We start from the raw sequence: 23,571 nt of genomic DNA on the forward strand, positions 1-23,571 counted from the left end.
TAGATGAAGCTCCCGCTCTGGATGCACCAAAAGAGAATGACTACCTATTCTATCAAAATGTGTTGTGAAATGACAACATCGACAAGATCAACCCCCCACATCACCTTATCCTCCCTCGTCCTCGCTGCTCTCACTGTCCCAACCCTCCACCTTTGCTGCCGCAGCACACAACGACTTCGATTTGTTGTTTTCTGCTGTCCAACAACCCCATGTTGTTGTTTGGACTACAGCCCCTAACTGTCTTGTTGTTCCGGCGATTGCTCATCCCTCCTGCCACCTCACTATAGCTGCAACCCTCTTTCCTCAGCCACCAACAATTGCCCAACAGCCTCTGTCCTCGTCGTCCCCCACGGACGTCTTTTATTCCATGTCGTCATGTTTGTATGTTCTCTCTTGTTTTTCCTGTATCGTGTTTGTAATATGTTTAAAATTCAGAAATAATATGTTTTTCCAACATGATTTGGGCTAATAACTGTATTACTAGCATATTTCTGTTCAAAATAAATGTTGGTTCAGTATTTCCAACATTAAATGTAACAAAACATTTTTACCTTCTAAATCCAACTATGCTCACCTAATTTCTATCAACATATTAAACTGAGGAGAGTGCATAAACAGAATCTACAAATAAAAAATAAAAAAATAAATAAAATAAAATAAAAAATGCATATATATAGCACCAAAATCCCTACATGCTTCATCTTCACTGCAACAGTTAGTCATCGTCTGTGAAGTAGATGAAATCAGGTGAAGTAATAGGCCTCGAATCGATTACAGTTTCGGCATGGGCTTCGGCTGCAGGAAAGTTGGCCAACAATGATTCAAGCAGGCCATCATCAGGTCCGGCATAATGAGGCAGCTCAGACTGAGGTATACCAAAGTAATGGGGTGATGTCCCAAACCTTGCAGGCTGTAAGGTTCCAAAAGTATTCAAAATGTTTGAGTCCATGAAGGGAAATGGTGCTGGAAAAGAAGAAGCCAGATTTGGTGGAGGAACTGCAGGGGTTGCGGTAGAAACCAGAGAGGGGGGTGTGGGCTGCATAGTGGCAACTGAAGCAAGTGGTGTGCTGAAAGTAGAATCTGAAGCATGAGGGGCTCTGCCACGTTGAAGATGGGGAGCAGGTGAACGACCAGCATGCAGGTTCGGACGGAGATTTATGGGACCAGTCTGCAAGATTCCTCGGGGATTTACTAATCCAGTGGAAGACGCTTGGGGTCTTGAAATGGGAAGAAAATGCGGAGTTGAAGCCAGATTTGTATTCTGGTAAGCGTGAGGCTGAAACGTAGTTGAGAGTGGCACAGGAGCAGAAGCTTGAGGATGCTGAGAAGAATTTTGGCTTGGAGCTACAAAGAAAAAGCAGAATTAGTTAGTCAATAGAAGTTTTTGGCGCTCTGCATTGTATGGGAATAAGGATTAGAAAATATTGTTCTAGCAGTATGAAGTTTATGAGCTTTCCGGGTCATGTTTAGAATAACAAGCTTAGGATAATAAAAAATTGAAGCAGGTGTAAGCAATGCATTTAGATAATAAATAAAAATAAATTGTACATCTGTAATGTCAGAGGACTTAATTGTTTAAAGAATGCAAGCATTTCTGGTAAATAAGTGAAGATAATAAAGGTCTTGGTAGTTGTAATTAAGGTTCTGGGCTCGACTCACACTTAAATCCCATTCCATGCATGGACTTTGGAGTGGGCCAAAAAAATGTGCCATGTTTAGAGTTTTGCTGATAAAAAAGCTGAAGGTGCACTGTAGTTTAGAGTGGCAAATTAAATCTAAGGTTAATTGTTCTACTAAAGTTTAATGGCTGACCACAATTTTTTTCCAAATGACCAAAAAAAAAAAAAAAAACACAAATCTGATTACTTTTAGTTTTGCATGTGGTTACTAAAATTATGAATCTGGCTACTCTTTTTATGAACTGTTTAGTAATAATGGATATGGTTGCACATTATGATCTGGCTACAAATTTATTCTTCTCATTTTACCCCTCCATTTCCCTCCTATTAGAAATATTTAAATTGCCCATTGTACTGTTACTGATAACCAATTTCAACTTATAAATAACCAAAGGCATATCTATTTAAAATAACTAGATAATCTAAACAATATAACTGAATTTAGATTTAAATAACCAACTCCTCCTAACCTAGATAATGCTTAAACAACCAGATTCACAAAACTAGAAATCAGATTCAGATCATGAATGAACAATTCCATACACATTTACTTGCAATACCTAAATCACCCAAGAGAATACATAAAATTTTGATTAACAAGATCTCCATAACGATGATGGCGGGTTTCTTCCACGAGACGATGACTATAATGCTGAGATCATTGGAGCAAGGTGGCAGAAAATAGGTTACCTCTGTGCGAAGCCAGCAGAGATGGCCAACTACTTGTGGCAACATGATGAGGAGGGAAAAAACGAGTCCGTAACGGCAATGATAAAGAACAATAAAGGGAAATATGTTTGGCAACATGCATAAAACTAAATTTTGAATTTCCTTCAGTCTTCGACTCAATCTAAAAACGAAATGAAATACATCAAAGGACTGAAGAATAATTTAAGATCAACAACCATAGATAGCTGCTAATATTTGCCCAGAAAAAAATTATATTTCAACTTGTATCGCATGTATTCCACCAGAAGTTAGTTTGCCACAATTCAATTGCAATCTTGAAGATTTCGCTCGTCTGATTGCTCATGTGCTCGATCACAGGGCCACTCCAGCTTGTCATACAAGTTCTCAAGTTTACTTGCACATTGGCTAAAAAAAAAAATTGCTCAAAAACATCCTCTGTACATTCATAACATGGGCTTAAATAGGGTATCACAACATTTTAGAAATAAAATCCTAGAATTCTTCAATATTCTCTTTTTATCAATAGGACCCTAAATAAGATCCAATTCTCAACAGTCCCCCTCGAGATGGGAAAAAGATATCCACTAAGACCATTTTGTCACATAACCAAGACAAATCTAAAGTCCTTTAGTGAGGCAATCAGTCACTTGCTCTTCTTGTCACATAACCAAGACAAATCTAAAGAACCAAAGTCCTTTAGTGAGGCAATCAGTCACTTGCTCTTCGGTGGCTGCATGACTTATAGCTCCAGTAGTCCGTTATTTAGTTTCTCCTTGATGAAGAATCTATCAAGCTCCACATGTTTGGTTCCTATCGTGTTGCACCGGCTTGTTGGCAATGCTAATGCTAACTTGTTGTTGCATCACAACTTCATTTGAGTTCCTTGGTTCACCTTGAGCTCGACCAACAAGACTCTTAGTCACATCATCTCGGCAACTCCTAAGACCATGGAGCTGTACGCTGCCTCTACTATTAACCTCGCTACTACAAACTATTTCTTGCTTTGCTAAGAGAACAAGATGACCCCCGCGAACATGCAATATCCTGAGGTGGATCTTCTGTCATTTGCAAAACTCGCTCAGTTAGCATCATAAAAGCCCTTAATGTCTACATGCCCATTTTCCCCGAAGATCAATCCATTTCAAATACTTCAGAATCTGATACACTGGATGCATATGACCGTTCCTTGGATCAAGCATATAGCGACTCACCACGGTAACTGCAAAAGAGATGTCAGGCAAGTGTGACACATATACATCAGACAATCCACCAATCTATGTTACCTCTCATGATCAACCAGTTCTCCTACCTTTGCACTCAGCTTGACCTTCAGGTCAGTTGAAGAGACTGCAGATTTGCACCTCAGCATGCATGTTTCCGTGAGGAGATATAGTACATACTTTCCCTACGATAAGACCATCCACTCAAATCCACAAGCCACCTCAATACCAAGAAAGTATCTGAGTTGTCTAGAATCCTTCACCTCAAATTCATTGCCTAATTTTACCTTTAATTGGGCAATCTCCGCCTCGTCATCACCGGTGACAATAATGTCATCAACATACACAATAAGTATGTAGTGTGACCTTCAAGTTGAGAAAACACCGTATGCTCTGCATTGATCTAATAATATCCCATGCCCACCATGGCCTTTCAAAATTTGTCAAACTAGGCTCGAGGAGACTGCTTCAAGACATAAAGTGACTTCCTGAGCCTACACACCTTGCTCACTGTCTGGACTGTACCGAATCAAGCGATATTTCCATATATACCTACAGTAAGTCGCCATGAAAAAATATATTCTTCACATCGAGTTAGTATAACATATACCCACCATTCACTGCAAGAGAAACTAGTGTCCTCACTATGCTCATCTTTGCTAATGGTGCAAAGGTTTCATCATAGTCAGTCATATGTCAAACCGCATCCTTTCGCCACCAATCGTGCTTTGTACCGCTCCACATTCCCTTCTGAAGTTTGCTTCACTATGAAGATCCACTTGCACCCAACTATCTTTTCCTTGTCGGTAGTGACATTATCTCTCGAGAACCCTAAGTTCTTTGTGCAAAATCACTTTCCACTAGAGATCCTCCTTAGCAACCTATCAACACTTATGACGTGCAAAAATACAATGAATGCTCCATGTAAATATGATATGTTAAGATATGAGAGAAAGTTGGCAATATCAAGTTTCTATCTAAAACAATTGGGACGGTGTCCGACATTGCTAAAGTTAAGGGGTTAGGAGAAGAAAGTGGAGGAATCATCACCTGAAAGATCTGAATTGGTGGCAGATGGTGTATGTGTCTTGAGAGTCGGAAAGACCAGAACAAGGGACTAGCTGACATAAGTGGCACTGCAGACACCATTTTCTCATTTTTCTTCATTCTTCGTGTATACACCCATGACTGACCTTCAGCCTAAATCTCACTACCTCTGAGTTCACTCTCCTCATTTTTCGGTTCCTAAACTGATTCATCCGGCATCACAAGACAAAGAATTGCTCCCACGTGTACCACTCTCAACATTGCTACTCACCCTGTCTTGCCTCATATCTCCAATAACTGACGAGTCACCAAAGGGTGAGGTCACCTCTTAGGTGTAGTACGGTTCAAACTCGCTAAATCAAACATCTATGCTCACAAATAATCTCGTCTCTATAGGGTTCCAGCAAACATACCCATTATGAGTAGCAAATAACCTATGAAAACATTTCACAGCTCTGGGATCCAGCTTCTCTAAATAACCTATGAAAACATTTCACAGCTCTAGGATCCAACTTCTCTACTGATGATCTGTTCTTCTCAAAACATACACATCCAAACACCTTCAATGGGATGATCATGCTAGTGTCTCCTTTCAACATCTGACAAGAAGACTTTCAATCCAACACCCGCAATGACATCCCATTAATTAATTTAGTAGTTGTCAAAACTATTTTCCCCCATAAGTGCTTCGAAAAATTCATTACGATCATCATGATTCGAGTAACCTCTAGAAGGCGCATATTCTTCCTCTCTGCTAAGTTTTGTGTCGCTATGTACGGACATGTGGTTTGATGTTGTATCCCTTGAGCTGACAAGTATATCTCAAATACTATGTTGGTATACTCTATCTCATTATCAGATCTCAATACATTTACTACTATATCATATTGAGTTTGGATTGCCTCGTAGAAGCTCTAAAGCAAGCAAACACATCGCCTTTATTTTTCTTCAAATATAACCGAGTAACACAAGAAGAACAATCAATAAAAGAAATAAAATATTAATAACCATTCATAAAACTTGTAGAATAAGGTCCCTAAACATCAGAATGAATCAAGTCAAAAACACTAGAACTTTTATTCTTAGAACTGATATAAGAGCTCCTAGTAAGTTTGTCAAACTCACAAACAACACAACCAAGCTTTTGTTTACTTTTCTTATCATACAAAGACGAATACAACGGATTCAATAAACCAAAACAAGAGTGTCACATGTGTCTATGATGTAGCAACACATCCTCCACACTCCAAGATTTTTATACTCCATCACTCTCTAACATGAATGTCAGAGCTGAGCTCATCCCCTCCCGGTCAAAGTGCCAGAGTCCACATGCTACGTTCCAATCCCAAATGTCTGACCCGTCCCGTTCTCTTAGAAGATAAACTAAGAAATATCAAAAGAAATAATACATTTAGTTGAAGAATAATGACCTCAATGAATAAAAAGTTCATTAAAGGAGTATGCAAAACATTGGACAAAGTAATATAATTGATATTCTTCACTATATTCGTAAGAACTACAGGCTGCGATGTACCATCAACAGTTTTGACGCTCTTTGGTACTGCTAGGGGAGTATAGAAGAAAAACTATCTAGCAGTACCTGTCAGATGTCGAGATGTACCAAAATCTAATATCCATTCTGATGACCCATGGTGGAAATAGAGATAAGAGCATCTGTATCACAAGTACCTTTTTCAGAGTGAGCATAAGTGACAATGAAAAACTTGACGATGACTGGTTGGAAGCATCCTCAACCCCTTTCCTGTTGTTTCACATTTCCTCTTCAACAAATCCAGACACTCATGATCCTCATTGGTAAAAATCACACTTGTGTCTCCTCCTCTGTTATCATTAGATTTGCCCAATAGCTCCCTTTTCCACCTTTTCAACCACCAAGACCTCCATCCTATACACATCCAGCCATGACCAAGACCTCCATCCTATACACATCCACCTCTCTTTTCCTAGGTGGCCTAGGACATGTCTTGCGAAGAAATTCGACTTTACCATAGTTGAAGCACTTGCGAGTCTCCCCTGGACACTTATCATACCTGAGCTCGAGGCAACAAACGTTGATCGCGCGCCCGAAAGTCCACTCAATTCAAAGTGTAGCTTCAACCGACTCTCCTCCTGTATCATTGCAGCAATGGCTTCATCCAGTGAAGGAATAGTCGCCCGAGTTAGGAGAATTGATTTACTCTGATCAAAGGCCGGGTTGAGATGGGTCAGAAACTGCATAGTCCTTATTTGCATAAAGATATCCTGTCTCTTGTACTATGGATCGCCACAACTTGACATCGGGAGGAGTGATCAAGATCTGCCTATAACCGCTCCAAATCTATGGTGTATTCCTGAATCGATATATCACTATGTACCACTGCTAGTATCTCACATTAAATCTGCAAAACCCTCAAGTGGTTCTCTGTCAAGCGTAAATCCTCTTCAACATTGCCCAGATGTCCCTCACCTTTCGAATGTCATCTACTAATGAGACAATCAATGGAAACATCGAATTAGAAGTCAGGTGTAAAGTAAAGCGTGTGTAGTCCTCTACTTATCCCTATAGCATTGTCACCCTCTAGCTTAGCCTTGACTCCCGTCAGATATCCCTCTAGTCTCTTCCCTATCAAAGCAGACTCGATATGATGCAACCAACTTATATACGTGTCCGGTCAATCAAGATTCAAATCCAAAGGGGTGAGATCTAGCTTCACCTACGTAAGAGCACGTGTTGGGGTAGTGGCTCCCGTCGAGATGCTAGCTCCCTATATGAGTTCGATCAAGACCTTCAGAACCTCGCGATCTATATTAATCAAATGCTCCAATCCTTTATCTCCTGCACCATCTCTTTCTCCTGATATCCTTAATCATAAGAATCCAAGTCTAGATCCACGTGACTTCCTCTTTCTTGACCAGATCTTGATCTACTTCACCCTCAAAATCGAGATCCTCCTCATCACCTTTCTTTCTCTCATTCCGCTCCACATCTCGTAGCAGAAGTCATGGATCTCTCTGAGTTAGTTCCTCTTTGTTGCCTCCCCCTGTCCTTGCACAGTGTCGCTCCACTCTCGTAGAAATCACAGAAGTCATCTTCTACCCAAATCCCTCGCGATACAGTTGAGAAAGCAACTGGGATCGCAGCATACAAGGAACCCTGCAATACAATTTCGATTAAAGCTTGTTGGGAAGGCAACGACGTGATCAATCGCTTGAGCCCACACCTTTGTGAACAAACCTTGAGAGACAGTCACGATCAGAGCTTGCTGGGAAGGCAACGAAGCGACCAACCCGTGCGACATAGTCGTGATTTGGGAAGGCAAAGAAGTGATTGAACTCTGCGATACTGGGAAGGCAATGACGGGATCGACCCATGCGAAACAGTCGCGGTCTGGGAAGGTCGTGCTATACAATCGATATCTCGAAAGGCAAAGACGTGACCGAACCCGTGCTGCTGGGAAGGCGACGATGGGACCAACCCATGCGATTTAGCCGCAATCTCGGAAGCAGAAGACTTGAGGTGGCTGGGTTAGACTCTAATACCAAAAAGAAGAAATTGCTCAGAAAGTTCCTCTATGCATTCATAACATGGGATTAAATAGGATATTTACAACGTTTTATGAACAAAGCCCTAGAGTTCTTCAATATTCTCGTTTTACCAATAGAAACCTAAATAAGGTCCAATCCTCAACACTAAATATGCTCCTTAATGCCTTGATTGCATGATTGCTTTTGTGGACTCTCACGCTCATTGCACATATGTGAGTTAGCCTACAAATGTGCAACTAGTGTATGATATTCAATCTTTTTCCTACGTGCAGACTTACTGCCACATCTCACTTTGCACTGATGTGTGGGTCATCTTATGTTTTCGCTGCATCGTAGTGGTTGTCGTAGCTGTTCATGATGGCTGCTAGTAATCCATCTAGGAGTAACTTACTTTTATATCACCGCTCTACCTTTCGGAAGACTTTCTCATTTCCTAGTTTGATATCTCTACCCGCTTTTATACTGCATTTATTGGAAGCAAAAGTCAGTCATCCGTCCGCTTGATTCCAATTCCTTCTCACCAGTCGCCCTTCATGATGGTTTCTCTCCTACAGTTCTGTATGTTTCCCTAATTAGGCCAACATTGTCACCACCAATATCAATGGCTCTTATTGACCTGAAGGCTCCTCCTACTTTCAAACCATCAAATAATGTGACTTGTTGCTCCCGCTTCTTGTCCATAATATATGTTCAGGTTGTATTGCCAGGTTCAAGATTACATCCCTCTCTTTTCATCCATTTTCCATCAAATTTTCACTAAGACTCGGTCCCACCTCATCCCAAGCAAGATTCTACAACTCAAGGTAAACATGGGCTCATTTTCTTTCATGATGAGATCTGTAATCTTACTAGAACACTCCTTGTTTCTATTGTAAGAAAATTCTCCTTGGATTGACCAAACTTCAATGCTATTTGTATTTCTTATCAGATCAACGCTTCCCTGTGAATTTTCAATATTTCATCACTGTGATGCTTACGGAATGAAGAAACGAGGGAATAAGCATTTAAGGGGTGTTACTTAAATAAGTTTTAAAGTAATTATACAAACAATATGTAATATTAAAATATCACAACCATGAATTATTCCATCAGCCATTACATGTTAAAATAAGTGGAAAAACTTAAATTCACTAGCATGCTACTGTAAAGAACAATAAAATTAATCAAAAACTTTAGGAAAGTTTTCTCAAAACCGAAACTAATTTGATTACTTCATTATCTTTAAGAATTAACATATAATTTTGCACACCAAAATGATTGTTTTGAAGAATAGAATGCAATAAAATATATTTTTTTTTTGGTGATTTTGAGTAAAATAATTTATTTCAGGTATTTATACCTTATCAAAAAAATTGAGAATGTCTATGAAGGAATTGAAGCGGGGATCAATGAGCCTGGGTTTAGATCCGGTGAAATGAAAGATTGATGCTTTCGAGGAGTGGTGAGCAGAGAGACTTACGGTTAGCATTTCTGAAAAGTCCCCTATTTTGGTCAATTTGCAATTTGTTTTTAAATTAAACTACATATATATGAATTTGTAAGTGGTTCTACTATGAAAAAAATTTAAATACAGCGGAATCGATCCTAGGTTGGAGAAGTTAGATCGTATGTTTGGGGGGTATTGTGGCAACGAGCAACAATGCACGTGCCCTCAGTGAGATGAAGTTTGGTGGCATGCCCCAAAATTTGGTTGGGAGTCGACCAGTCGAGTGATTCCACTGAAAGCCCCAGCCCGGACCTCCAAGAACTCGAGGTAAAAATAAAAAGAAAATGGGAGTTGTTTTTCTTACAAGCTAGATATCACAGTTGATGGGTTCATGCAGCAATAAAAAATTTTGAATGCAACTCCAGAAATTTCTGAAGACATGCCGCTGTATTTGTTTTCAAAAAAATAAAAAGAAAATGGGAGTTGTTTTTCTTAGAAGCCAGATATCACAGTGGTTCATGCAACAATAAAAAATTTTGAATGCAACTCCAAAAATTTCTGAAGACATGCCGCTGTATTTGTTTTCAATGGAGTTGCTTGAAGATTCGACCCAGAGAGATTTTTTCATTGGGATGCCTGATAACCGTAGGGTGGTGTACCTATGATATTTTTATGAGCACAAGAACATTCAAGAGACTTTTTTATTTACAATCACATGGGATATTTATATTTGTTTATTATTTTTCATTTTACTTTGGATATTTAAACTGCTTGGGACATGTCTTTTATGCTTATTCCTTGATGCTTATACATTTAGCATATTGTTTGTAACCTTATATGAATGTAGTTAATTCATTAATGCTTATGTGTTAGCCACTTCAATACTGAAACACATGAATGCAACCAAAGAAAGATGTAGAAAAAGAGTTGCAGCTATCATATGTTTGATACACAAATATTATAACTCATACATAGAGTGTTCCTCTCGCTTGACATCCTCATATACAAGCGAAAAATGGGTTGGAGAGTTGCTTGTGAGCCACCTTACGAGATTTAGCAATATTTTCCGCTTGACACATGCAGTGTTCAACGATTTGTTGAAGGAACTACACAAAAATCATGAACTTCATGGCTCATTCAGAGCGAATTCGCGAGAGGTGTTGACAATAACCCTCTACATATTATTGCACAATGAATCAATGTGATGAGCAATGAAGAGATTTCAACACTCCTCCGAAGTAATTTGCAGATACTTTTCAATAGAGTTGAATGCACTTGTAAATTTTTCTTCACAAATGATAAAACCAATAGATCCTACGTTCGAATGGACCCTCGTAAAGATTTTCACGATGTGCGGTACATGCCATACTTTAAGGTAATTTCTCCAATTTATTGCATTCAATTTTCAAATAAATATCACAATCACACAGCCCTTCGATATCATTCTAGAATTGTATTGGAGCAATTGATGGAATACACAGTGATGCACATGTTTCAAATAATGAGAAGATCACATTCATCAGTCGTTGTGGGTATATAACGCAGAATATCATAGCAGTATGCGACTTCAATGTGTGTTTCACCTTTGTCATGACCGGTTGGAAGGGCAGTGCATATGATGGTTGAATTTTCAAAGCTGCAATACGAAATAAAAAGTACAGCTTCCCACATACTCCCACAAGTACGCATGAAACTGAGCTAATCTCCTAATTCATTTTTCCCTCAATAGTAATCTTGCAATTCACATCAGGTAAATACTATTTGATTGGTGCTAGATATCCATTGTAGCGAGGGTATCTTAAGCCCTATCTTGATACGAGATACTGCATACCCGAATTTGAAAGAGTCAGCAATGTCATGCGAGACAGAAAAGAAATGTTAAATAAAAGACATTCCTCCTTATGCGGTGTCATTGAGAGGATTTTTGGTGTTTGGAAGAAGAAATAGGTAATACTTCACAATATGTCATCTTACCTGTTTCGCAAATAGATGTAGATTGTGATTGTCACAATGGCTCTCCACAATTATATTGTGGACATCCTTCCTGTAATGACATCAACTTTCGTAGGACAGACGAGAATCATGAGCATGTCTGTGACGAGACATTTGAGTACCGTCTTAGACAAACTTTGTCACTGTTTTCCAGACCTGTACTAAATGATTACAGAGTTGAGAGAAAAAATTACGGATGCGATAGTATGAGAGTAATTTTAGTATTTATCATATTATTAATTGTAATGGTTGTTGAAAGAATTTACTGTTTATTGTGTTTGTATTTTATACCATTCATATTTATTTCCGTTCCTTGTATATTTCATATTGATTGTTTGGGTTTTCTACGTTGTTTGCAAGTGTTTTTTTCCTATTGTATTTCGTTTATTTTTCTTTTGGTGGATTTTGGAGGTCTGTGAAAAGACGTTTGACCTTATGAGCTCTTCTGGATGACCAATTTATCGTTGTTGGTTGGTGTCACATGTGAAATTCTAATGAAAACAACTAAATTTCTCTTTTTTTCGGCGCTACGATTTTTTATGTTCTTTTGAATGACTTTTTTTGGTGATATGTATATGTGATACACACGAGCTAAGTATTATGTTGGTTAAAGACAACCAATAACCCCTTTTTTATAAGGTTTGTCATCCTCTTATAGTGACAAATTCATTGGCTGATATACTGAATTCTGTGAGACCTCATAGCTGCATAAAACTATTTATTTCTTTTAACAATTTTTCCTTGTGCTATGTCTAATGAGATTTCTTAAAACATTCAGAAAAGATGAGCTCAAAGATTTTGGTACCTCTCAAGGATTGCACTGTTATTATGAACTTTTTTCGGTGGTCAGATGAGCTAGAATATTCCACTGCCAAGAGTGATCGGGAATGAAGAGTATCCCTGAATGACAACTTAGCACGTGACATATGTCGTCTGCATTTTAAAAATAATATTATCATATTATTAAATGTTATACTAATATTTTTTTCTTAATTTTAGCAATCATGATACTGTTAAGTGAGGTGTACATCTTTTTTTGATAATATTTTGTATTGGATTTTTACTTTAAAAGTATAAAATGTATTGGTATGAACAGGTCTGTTGCAAACAATATTATTATACATGGACAGAATGATCATTTGTCCAGAAACAACTGCAACACAACTGTTTTCAAACTGTAAAAAAAAACAAACAACCCGCTTATCCGCAACAATTTATTATTAAGTTGCAGCAGCCCCAAACAGACCCTAAGTATTTACTAGCTATGACAACTTCAGTAACATCTTTCTCAAATAGCTTTAAAAGATAAACTATAGTGTCATCCAAACAAACCATTTTTGTCTAGGAAAATTTTCCAACTTCTCTCTCTTTTAATTGCATTTGCACTTGTTTCTAGTCTACACTGTTATCAACGAAGAAATTAAAATAATATTATTCTTGTTCTTACTATCAGTTTTATTTGATTCTTTCTTGCCTAACTTCTTTACCAATTCGTAACAAATTTCCTAGTACCATGGCACTTTCAAAGGTGAAAACTTCAGTAGCTTCAACAATGTAATTACTTTCCTGCACAGAGCTTCCTTATTTCGCCATCCAAAAGCTCCAATGAAATATTAATACATGAATTTTCAATGCCCGCAAACATTTTTTAACCTCTTTCTCTAACGGAGCAAATCTCTCAAACAAACAAAACTAAACTCTCATTGCCCTGATGGATCTCGACAGCCGAAACCAAGCCAAAGGACCTCTATAAAAACATATAGCCAACAAAATTCTCCCAAGTTTCTCAACCTCATCACTTGCCTCTTCATTTAACAACTGACACAAGGGCTTTCCTACAAAAGCTAAACCGGTTTAACCCGAAACGGTTCAATCGAGAGAAGGGGCTGAACAGGCCCCTCCCCTCTTTTCATTAGGTGGCAAATTTCCCCCTTTCTGTTTTCGTTTTCCACCTATCAATCTCCTGTTTATAAGTGTGTTTGCTGTCTAGGTTTTCAGTTTATATTATTTCTGATTGCAGATTTGTGTGGACAGCCGTCAACGTCCTATTTTCCCATTGAGGGCTATATCTGACGGTTAGAATAGTGCTCCGGTTGTATCCCTCTCCCCGGTGGTGATTGATCTTCTCTGACTTCCACCTCCACCTCCCTTCCTTGTCGCCAATCACTCTTCCCCGCAACTTCCAGCCTACAGACGTCCATTCCTGGCTGCCTCCTTGCCGGCCGTATACTACTTGGCTCCAATCCCAACCACGTTTCCCCGCTGACTCTATCCTGCCCACCTGCTGCCGTCCTCCCCTCGTCTGATCCCAGTCGCCTGCTCCTCTTCTCCACCATACCATAACCCCAAATACTTCATAGTCCCTCTATGCCGTTCACAACCCGTTAACCTGGTACTCTTTGCGCTTTGTCCCCCTCCCATGAACCGCACACTAACTCTTCCTTCCCCTCCCATGAACCCAGCCTGGCCATTCCTTCCCTTAACTGATTTTCCTGCAGCCCTTCTAACAACAATCTTCAGTCCTTCCAGTTCCTGTCATAAGCCTCCCCACTCTGTCCAAACCCTGCAGCAACCTTTCCACAACTCCCACAATCATTACTGCAACCATTCCCAAGTTTCCGAACCTCTGCCCAGGCGCTGTCCACCACCCTCACCGGCACCCTAAGATCTCCCGTGTTTGTATTGCTGTAATTTTTCTATAGTCAAGAGTTGGTGTTTGTAACCCTGTTAAAGTTCAGCAATAATATTATCATTTTATTTGTGATTTGGGCTTCTTCTTCTCCTCCGATATCAACAACTTGGCACCATATTCTGCCAAATAATAAAAAATGTTAAATTTAACCTTGTTCACCGACACCTTATGGATGGAAGCCTAAAAAACTGTAATGAAAGGATTGGACGCAAAAATAGTATTAGCTTGAGGAATTCCAGAATCTCAGAAATATGGTAGCGAAACACAGTGGCTTGAAACTTATCCGCGGATAGCAAGAACTCTCACTATCATAACCCCCTAACAACAGGATTATAAGAGCAATGGTGGAAAGCACTGCAAATACCAAGACAAAATTTGGTGGAGCTGGCACTTTTTGCGAGATTTAGTTGGACTGGCAAAGGAAGAGTTAATTTTGAGGTTGTAGATAACTTTTATGTGCTATATAGGTAACTATATAATGAGTGAGTTTTAGGCGTTCAATTTGTGTGATACCGGAGTTAACCCAAACAAGAAAAATTTATTATTGTTGAAATTTAAATAGATTACAATAAAGATTCTTCAAAACAAGAAATACGTTATAACAATGTAAAAGATAACTTGAGGCGACGGCGACAGGGTGGAGGATGGCTGGACAATAGATAGGTGTAGGATGAAGAGGTAGTTGTTAAGGAGGTGGGGGGTGGGTGTTGGGCGGCCGCAGGAGGGCAGGGTTGAAAACTGGCGGAAGTTGATTGGAGATTTAGAGGTGGCGGCAGCAGTTGGGTTGACCGGAAAGGGCTGGTGGCTGAGGGATATCAGAGGGCTGGTCAATAGCAGCTGGGATGTTGGTGGGCTGATCGACAACAATCTGGGAGGTTGATGTGGATATAAGCGGCCGCAGAAAAGGGAAATCAAGCAGGAAAAGGGGAAGATACACACAAACTTGGGACGAGTTACAACCGAAGCACTTTCTTGCAGTCGGATACAACCCCAGAAACAAAAAAGAGGGATGACGAAAGCTGCCCAAACAGAAATCACAACCAAAACTGAGCCTTGAGCAAGCAAACAACAAATATATAATGAAAGATAGAATAGGAGAGGAGGCCCCTCAATCTTGGGCGACAAAGCAGCCTCCCTCGGAGAACAAATAGAAAAGGAAAGGTATGAGGGGAGCAAACGGTATCTGCTACTCCCATGCTTGGTCGGCCGGTCCCACTAGAACCAATAAATTCAAGAGTCACGCCCCACATCAATCTCCAATGGTTGGGGGAGCTTCGGTCTCAATAGTTCAAGCTTCTATCGACGCGTTGACGGTGACAGAGTTGTTGTAATCTCCCGGTGCTGAAGGATCTTCGACTGCGGCCCTAGTACCACTCGGATCCCACTGGCGACCGCACAGTCTCCCAAAACACAAGTGTTTTCTCCACTTGCAAGCATACGACCGTATCAATCCACTCTTCTGGGGTCCACTACAGAAATGAACAGAGTCTGCGTGTTTAGCCTATGTTGTTGAATACTGCCAAATTAATCCACGGTCAGCTCAACCAAAGCTGACATGAGAGTAGCCTAAACCTCTCCAAACGGCGGTGGCCATGGTGGTAAGATATCGACCATGATTTCCTGAAATGATCTATGTCGTGATTATCTCATATCTGGAGCCTGTGTCTCGGTCGTATCCTCTTTTATCATCACCAAAATTGGTCCTACTGATGTTGCTTAGCTGGCAAGGACGCTAGTGATCTCATGCACCACTGAAGGGAGAACTATGTGCTTCCTATCCTTAGTAAAGGAATATATGTTTCTGAATCCGTAGTGCCAAGTCATACAGTCAAATTGTCACGGTCTCCCAAACAAAAGGATACAAGCATCCACGAAGACCACGTCACACAACACATGATCCTGCAGCTGGCTCCCAATCGAAAACTCCACTAAGCACCTCCGGTCGATGTTAACCCTGTTCTCCTTCTTCAGCCACATAAAAAAATATGGCTATGAATGCCACTTAGTCATGAGGCTCAACTTCTCCACATCAATGTAGACGTCACGTTTCTACTGCTCCCTCCATCGATGATGAGACTGCATACCTTCTCAATCACGATGTAACAGATGTAGAATATATTGTGACAAAATCACTGCAAAGCCCTCGTATCATCAGTTTGTAGGACCCATCAAACCACGAGCATCTCACCCTCATCAGGTGGAAGATGATGTACCTCAACCTGTTCCTCCGTTGTCTTCTTGTCGCTAACCTCCTTCATGGCGTCTTGCTCGGTAAAAGAAACAACTCAGCTAGAGGCGAAGTGCTCAAATCAGTGACATCTGAAGCATTTTCTGGCAAGGACTTTAGTAGGCATTCTACTCTTCTCAGGCTTCATCTCATTGAAGGTGTCTCTGTCCTTATTCCAACCAATTTTCTCAACTCTCAAAGGTGTGCTCCTGCTGGTCTTCAACTGTGAATGGTTGCCTAACTTGTAAGGGTCGTCTACTATGTTTATGTTGTCTTTCCATTTTCAACACTAGGGTCTGGACATCTCCAAGTGACCAATAGGGTTGCAATTGTATTACGTTACTGATAACAGGTTTCAGGCCTTACAAATAACAGGCAATCGTATGCTGCTTTGGCTTGACCAGCTGGCACTCCATCTGAAATTGATCAAATTGGGTCATGAACTCCTACACTGTTCGATCTCGTTGCTGTAATCTGCAGATGATTGATCCTCGAAAACATATCCTGAAGGTAGTGGGGTGGCAGGTATTTTCTCTGCATCTCCTTCATCATCTTCTCCCACTTTGTGATCTTATCACCATCCTCTCTCTTTCTGTCTTTGTAGGTTTTGCCACCACAAAGGATTGTTCTTCAACTTGATGGCTACTAGTTTAACCTATTTATCCTCTGACACATTCTTATACTTGAAGATTAGCTCAACAAACTACAACCAATCGTGAAAGTTGTCTGAATCCATACCTCCATCAAACTATGGTAGATCCACCTTTATTTTGAAGTCCTAATCTCTTCCATATGGGGTCTCCTCTCCCGGCCTCCTTTGATATTGGATTTCAAAGATTCACGGTCTTTCTTCTTCATCACTGAAATCCTCCTTATGGAAGTAGTAGAAATTCTCATCTCTTTTGCCTCTTCGATTTTCCATGTCACCATCGAGAGAAAGTCCCCCATAGGTTTCATCATTCATCTCTGCAAGTCTCCGTTGGAGATAGAAAATGAAGAGAGGCCCCTCCCCATTGGGCAACAAAGTGGCCTCCCTTGGGTGGCAAACAAAAATAAAATTAAGGGAAGAAAGATGGTCGGGGGAGGGCGGGGTTGTTTGCTGTATTTCACACTCCCATGCTTGGTCGACCATTCAGAGTTTTAAGGATTGTGCATGCAAATCCTCCTAAAAAATTGGGTTAGTAGTGTTTATGATTTTATTCAAATTTGATACAATGGAGATCTTAATTCTTGTGGCTAAAAAATTACAGAAAGCCATCTTGCATTGTATGACATATTTTCTACTAAAAAAAAGAACTACCAATTTCGTCTCCATGGAAGAGAATGAATTTAAGGACAAGAAAGAAAAATTATGCAGCCAAAAGAAATTATATAGTATATATGGATTCTTTAACAACTCTATACATGAATTCTGCAGTATTTACAAAATTTTGACCCGATAAATGGTGGAAAAAATGAGCTAATTCATTACTCATACAGCTTAACGCTTCAATGTGCAACTTCACATCCAGTAAATAGGGTACACAAGACAGATTGAAAATGTTAATAACAATGAAAAAAAGATATTATGGCCTTCAATTTCTAGAGTTTAATCAATTTAATGACGCATCAGTTTAGCTGCATTAGTAGCACTTACCCAATTAAAAAGGAAAGCATAAAAGGAAAAGAGGAAGGAGTTCTTCAGTAGACTGATAAAACAGTAAAGCTAATGAGTGACACATAAGCCGCATCAGCATTCAACTTAGATCTAACTTTCAGTTGATAAGGCTTTCAATGATCTCTATTTTTTTATTATGTATTACCACAAATGTAAAGAACTAAATAAAATATTAAAATCCAGAAAAGAACATCTAGAAACAACTTCTGTTATCAATGCACATAATGAAGAAAACAACGAAAAAGCTAAAACTGCAATAAAAATAGAATTTCCTAGTGGCTCAAGTTTCAGACCTTGGAAAGATGTTGATGAACCTTTTTGATGATCATAGAAATTCGAACTAACATCCTCCGCAAAAGCTTTATGCCAACAAATCTTTTGAATTATTTTAAGAAGTATATTTTTTTCTTGAAGATACTCTTTCTCAGCATCCTGCAGTAGCATATTATATTTCCTTCTTACCTTCTCCATCTCTTCTTCACACCTTGACTGAAGCAATAGTTTCTACCAAAAAAGATGCAGAGTATCCAAAACAGAAACATAATAAGTAGCTGAATGAGTTTAATTGATTCACAGAATAAATCGAGAAATAAACAAAATTAAGTCAGCACCGAATAGTTGGGTACTTGGATCATGGTTAATTGATGATTAGAAAGTCAACAGTGAATGTAGGCTTCAATGAAAGGAAGTATAAGTACCTTCTTCTCATGTTGCTTAGTACATGAAATATCTTGTGTCTGGACTCTGATTAGTTCATTCCTTATGGGGTCAGTATGAATTGCTTGGCGTGGCACTGATGAGAAATTCTGGAAAAATTGGCTTGGTTCATCTCGTTGAATGTCAGTGCTTCTCAGATGTTCCAAATGTGTCCTTTCAAACTGCAGATCTTCATGGGCTCTCATAGGATCAGGGATCTGCTGGATAGATGGCTCGCCTTCAGAAACTGCAGCTTGAACCATAACTTCAGCCTGTTGAGTAGAAGAATGTGACCAATCACAAGCCCTGCCGTACTGGATAACAGTGTTTCCAAGATGTTCAGAGGCTATTCCTTCTGATGGAAGATACTCCTGGGGTCTCAATGGTTGAATGGCATTCTCTGGAATCTGACTGTTAGATGGATCACTTTCAATAGCTAAATTCATGGTTTCCTGTTGAGCTGGAATTTCAGACAGTTCAACAGAATGATGTGGCTGGGGAGTCGCTTCTTGGTTTCCTGTTGGTGGAAGCCTTTCTTGTTCATGCTCGGCTTGAGGTAATGGAATATTGGTAGAGTATGATCGTGCCACGTCATTACAAGTCATCATCTCAATATGAGGTGATAGGTTAACAACTGAATCTGAAGCTGTAACAGTGACCTCTTGGGCAGAATCCGTGTCATGATTATTGTCATTGGTAAGAGCCTCAGCAGGTCTTGTATGCTTATTGGTACATAATCCCTAAGAGTGTGAAATCAGAATTAAGAACCACTTTATTATAAATTTTCCTATAAGATATGACTCCCCAAATATTAAAAAATGGAGAAGTGAGAATATGGACAGAACTACTTTTCCCTTTCCCCTTCCCCTAAATATGGACACAACTATTATTCCCTCAACACCTCTCCACTAAATACCAATAGGGTCATATATTAAGTTGCGAAAATGTTTTCTTCAACATTTTTAAAAGCACATAGTTTCAGCCAATTCCAAATTTGCTGAATTCATGAAAAAAAATCTTGTAGAAACTTGCTAGAATGTCTGCATAATCATAGTCATAAATGTTTTTTTAAAGAGTAGAAATCTATCCCAAATATTTGCTTAATGAAAATAAAGCACTCTAGTTATAGATAAAAATGAGGTCAACTAAAAAAGGGCACAATGTCAGTTATTAATTAAATTCCACACAAGGAGCCACTCAAATATTTACATATTAAGAATGTTATATGCTGAATTTGAATCGCTGACCACTACCCTGATATCCAAGGTGCATATTACTTGAGCTAGAGCTCTTTGATAAGAAAATAAATATAGAAACCCCGACGCAGGGGCTATCTTGGGCTGAAGCAGCGGCTGAACCTTGGAACGGTTCAGCTTGGGATGCAGGGGCTGAACAAGCGGTTGAAACTTGGACCGGTTCAGCTAGAGATGCAGGGAGACCTTTTGGCCCACTTGGTTGGGTAAGCGTTGCGGCCCAAGGAGAAGGGTTTCCCCTAATTATCTACTACTATATATATGTTATTCTCTTTGTTAGGGTTCAGTTTTTGCTTTTCAGATTTCCACCGACAATGTCTTTCTCCCTTGTTAGGGTTGTATTCAAGGACAGATGATACTCCTGCAGTATCCTGTTCTGAGATTGTGATTATCTTCATATTTCTTTCCCCTTTCCCTATTCCCCTTGCTTGCTTGCTTCCTTCTGTGCCTTACCCATGCCCCCTTCATGCTATCACCGCCACTCCCTACACCGCAACCTGCTATCCTGCCACCCAGTGCTATCCCGCCACCCAGTGCTATCCCAACCTGTTGCCGCCCACTCCTTAGCACCACATCCTGCGGTCCAGTCACCTAGTGCTACTGCCACGCCTCCCCATGCCACCCACTCCTTAGCACCACATCCTGCAGTCCAGTCACCTAGTGCTACTGCCACGCCTCCCCATAGCCCAAATGCTTCCGCACCTCCATACCCTTCCCTACTTTTCGTCCAGCCGCAGCCCACCATTCTCGTCATCGCCCTAGGATGTCGCTTATATTTATGTCATTTTGTTCCTGTTTTGAGTCTTTGTTGTAACCCCTCAAAATTTCAACAAAAATATTTTTATTTTCTTACTCTGTTTGGGTTAACTCTGATATCAATTGGTATCAAAGCTAACGAAATCCAAGTCCTATCTTAAGGTTTCCTAGCATCCGCCATACCCATGCCATCCCCACAAAAAATTTTCTTCCCTATCCTCAAATACCTTCTACCAATTCTTAGACCTTAATCATGCCACAAGGAGACACATGTCGGAACCTACCAAGGACTCTATATAGCGAGAAATCCATCAATTTTAGCAAATACTTCCAGGGATTGATGTCGGGAGCCCAAAGGAAATTACCCTCGATGGTGGTTAGGAGGTCGAATGGAAGAAAAGGACGAGGATTTGAATCCCTTCCATAGGAAGAACTTCAGTGAGGAGTACAAACCAAGACGCTTCGGAATTCATTATCAAAGGAGGCTAAAAGAGGAGCCAACATATGGAGGATAGATATTACAGAATAAAAATGAATCTCCTAGAATTCGATGGAGGTATGGATCCAAATGATTTCATCGAATGACTGCAGTCATTTCAGAGAATCTTTGAATACACATAAGTGCTATAAGATAAAAGGGTGAAGCTTGCAGCCATCAAATTTGAGAAGAGCACTTCCCTGTGGTGGGAAAATTACAGAGGCAATAAGAGAGAGAAGGCAATGACAATTACAAGGTAGGAGAAGATGAGAAAGAAATGCAGAGAAAATACCTACCACCCCATTACACCCAGGATATATTTTTTAGATATCATCACCAACAACAGTGAGACCTATCAATGGAGGAGTTCATAGAACGATTTGATCAGTTGCAGATGAAATAAGTTGGTCGAGCCAGAGGAACATACCATAGCCAAATATCTGGGAAGCCTAAAGCCCCCTACCAGTAATTTTTCGCAACTATGACCCTATTGGTCACTGGAAGATGTCCATAGCTTAGCTTTAAAGGTGGAAAGGTAACAGAGACAAAGCAGACAACAACCTTATTTAGGCAACCAACTACAATTGTAGATGCCAATAAGGCCACACCTGCAGGAGTTAGGAAGATCAAACAGGGAAGTGACTAGAAAGCTCTGAGTGGAAAGAAACCCCAAAAGGATAATTGCCCAGTATAGTGCCTGTGAGGAGATGATTTAAGTGTCATGACTACGAGCACACAACCTCCATTAATCCCACGAGCCAAGTTGTTTCGTTCACGGAGCAGGGCGTCGTGGAGGAAGTGGATGAGGATGAAAAAGAGGACGACCTAGAGGAAATCCAACTTAAAAGCGATGAATGCTAGTCATAAGGAGGGTCATTTAGACTAAGCAAAATAGGGATCAATTGTGGCTAAGACAAAATATTTTTTGCACCAAGTGTATCGTGAAGAGAAAGACTAGTCTGATTATTGATGGTGTGAACTGTGAGAATGTAGTATCCACTATGATGGTGAAGAAACTGGAGTTGACCACACAGAAACATTTTCAATCCTGTTCCCTTACCTAGTTAAAAATGAGAAAAGAGATTCATGTGGATCAACAGTGCTTGGTTGAGTTTTCTATCGAAGATCAGCTATAGGAGCAGATGTAGTGCGACAAGGTACCTATAGACGCTATTCAGATTTTGTTGGGAAGGCCATGATAGTTCAACTGCAAGATTCAACACGACAGTTTCAAGAACCCTTCTACATTCAAAAAGGATGGAAGACACATGTTCTCCAATTAAGGATGCGAGAGGGGTGAACATCACATAGTAGACGATACTCCCATGAACCACCTTCATGGAGTCAGTGCGAATGGATTTGGTCCTGTTAAAAGGGATTGAGTATGAGGTTGAGATACCGACGCCCATACAACCATTGTTGTGTGACTTTTTGGACGTGATGACCGACAACCTTCCAAAGGGATTGCCGCTACTAAAGGACATTTAACAAACCATAAATCATATCCGGATTAGTATTGCCAAATCAGTCTACCCATAGACTTAGACCTTCAGATTATGAGAAATTATAGTGACAGGTACATGAACTCATTGCGAAACATTTAGTCAGACAGAGTCCTAGCCCATGCGTTGTTCCCGCCTTGATGGTACCTAAGAAAGACGGATCATTGAGAATGTGCATTGACAATCAAGCTATTGACAAGATTACTATCAAGTACAGTTTCTTGATGCCTCGACTGGACAATCTCTTGGATTAGTTGCCAATAGCCATTGTCTTTTCCAAGATCGACTTATACAACGAATAAAGCCAAATCCAGATGAGACCAGAAGATAGGTGGAAGATTGCTTTCAAGACCCAGAATGGATTATACGAGTGGACAGTCATGCCTTTCGAATTATTTAATGTGCCCAACGCGTTCATGAGATTGATGAACCAAGTGTTCCGAGCTTGCATCAGGAACTTTGTAGTGGTGTATTTTGATGATATTTTGGTATACAACAGATTTGAGGAGCACTTACAGTACCTAAGCACAGTCTTTGAGCTTTTGCAATCAAAGAGGCTATACATCCATCCAAAGAAGTGTCATTTCCTAACAGCACATGTATGTGTTTTGGGCTATATCATTTCTAGTGCAAGCATTTAAATGGATTCCATAAAGATCAAAGCCATTGTGAGTTGAGCACCACCTCAATTTTTTACCGAGTTGAGACAC

At 40.0% G+C, this 23,571-nt stretch overlaps 1 protein-coding gene across 2 annotated transcripts in view; it reads right to left on the reverse strand.

The window, feature by feature from the left end:
• Nucleotides 1–211: 211 nt before the first annotated feature.
• The window catches only part of LOC110028288, a 51,208-nt gene continuing 27,848 nt past the window's right edge, over nucleotides 212–23,571 (reverse strand). The window contains exons 3-6 of one of the 2 annotated variants that reach the window (XM_020730074.1): nucleotides 18,875–19,612; nucleotides 18,470–18,680; nucleotides 693–1,344; nucleotides 212–402 (exon numbers count right to left, since the gene is read on the reverse strand). In XM_020730074.1, coding sequence (XP_020585733.1) covers nucleotides 716–1,344; nucleotides 18,470–18,680; nucleotides 18,875–19,612 — 1,578 coding nt within the window. In that variant the 3' untranslated portion in view covers nucleotides 212–402; nucleotides 693–715. Of the gene's footprint in view, nucleotides 403–691; nucleotides 1,345–18,469; nucleotides 18,681–18,874; nucleotides 19,613–23,571 lie in introns of those variants that run through there. The other variant, XM_020730075.1, reaches the window with a different exon arrangement.

Source organism: Phalaenopsis equestris, unplaced genomic scaffold, assembly GCF_001263595.1.
Source record: "Phalaenopsis equestris unplaced genomic scaffold, ASM126359v1 Scaffold000507, whole genome shotgun sequence".
Taxonomy (NCBI): domain Eukaryota; kingdom Viridiplantae; phylum Streptophyta; class Magnoliopsida; order Asparagales; family Orchidaceae; genus Phalaenopsis; species Phalaenopsis equestris.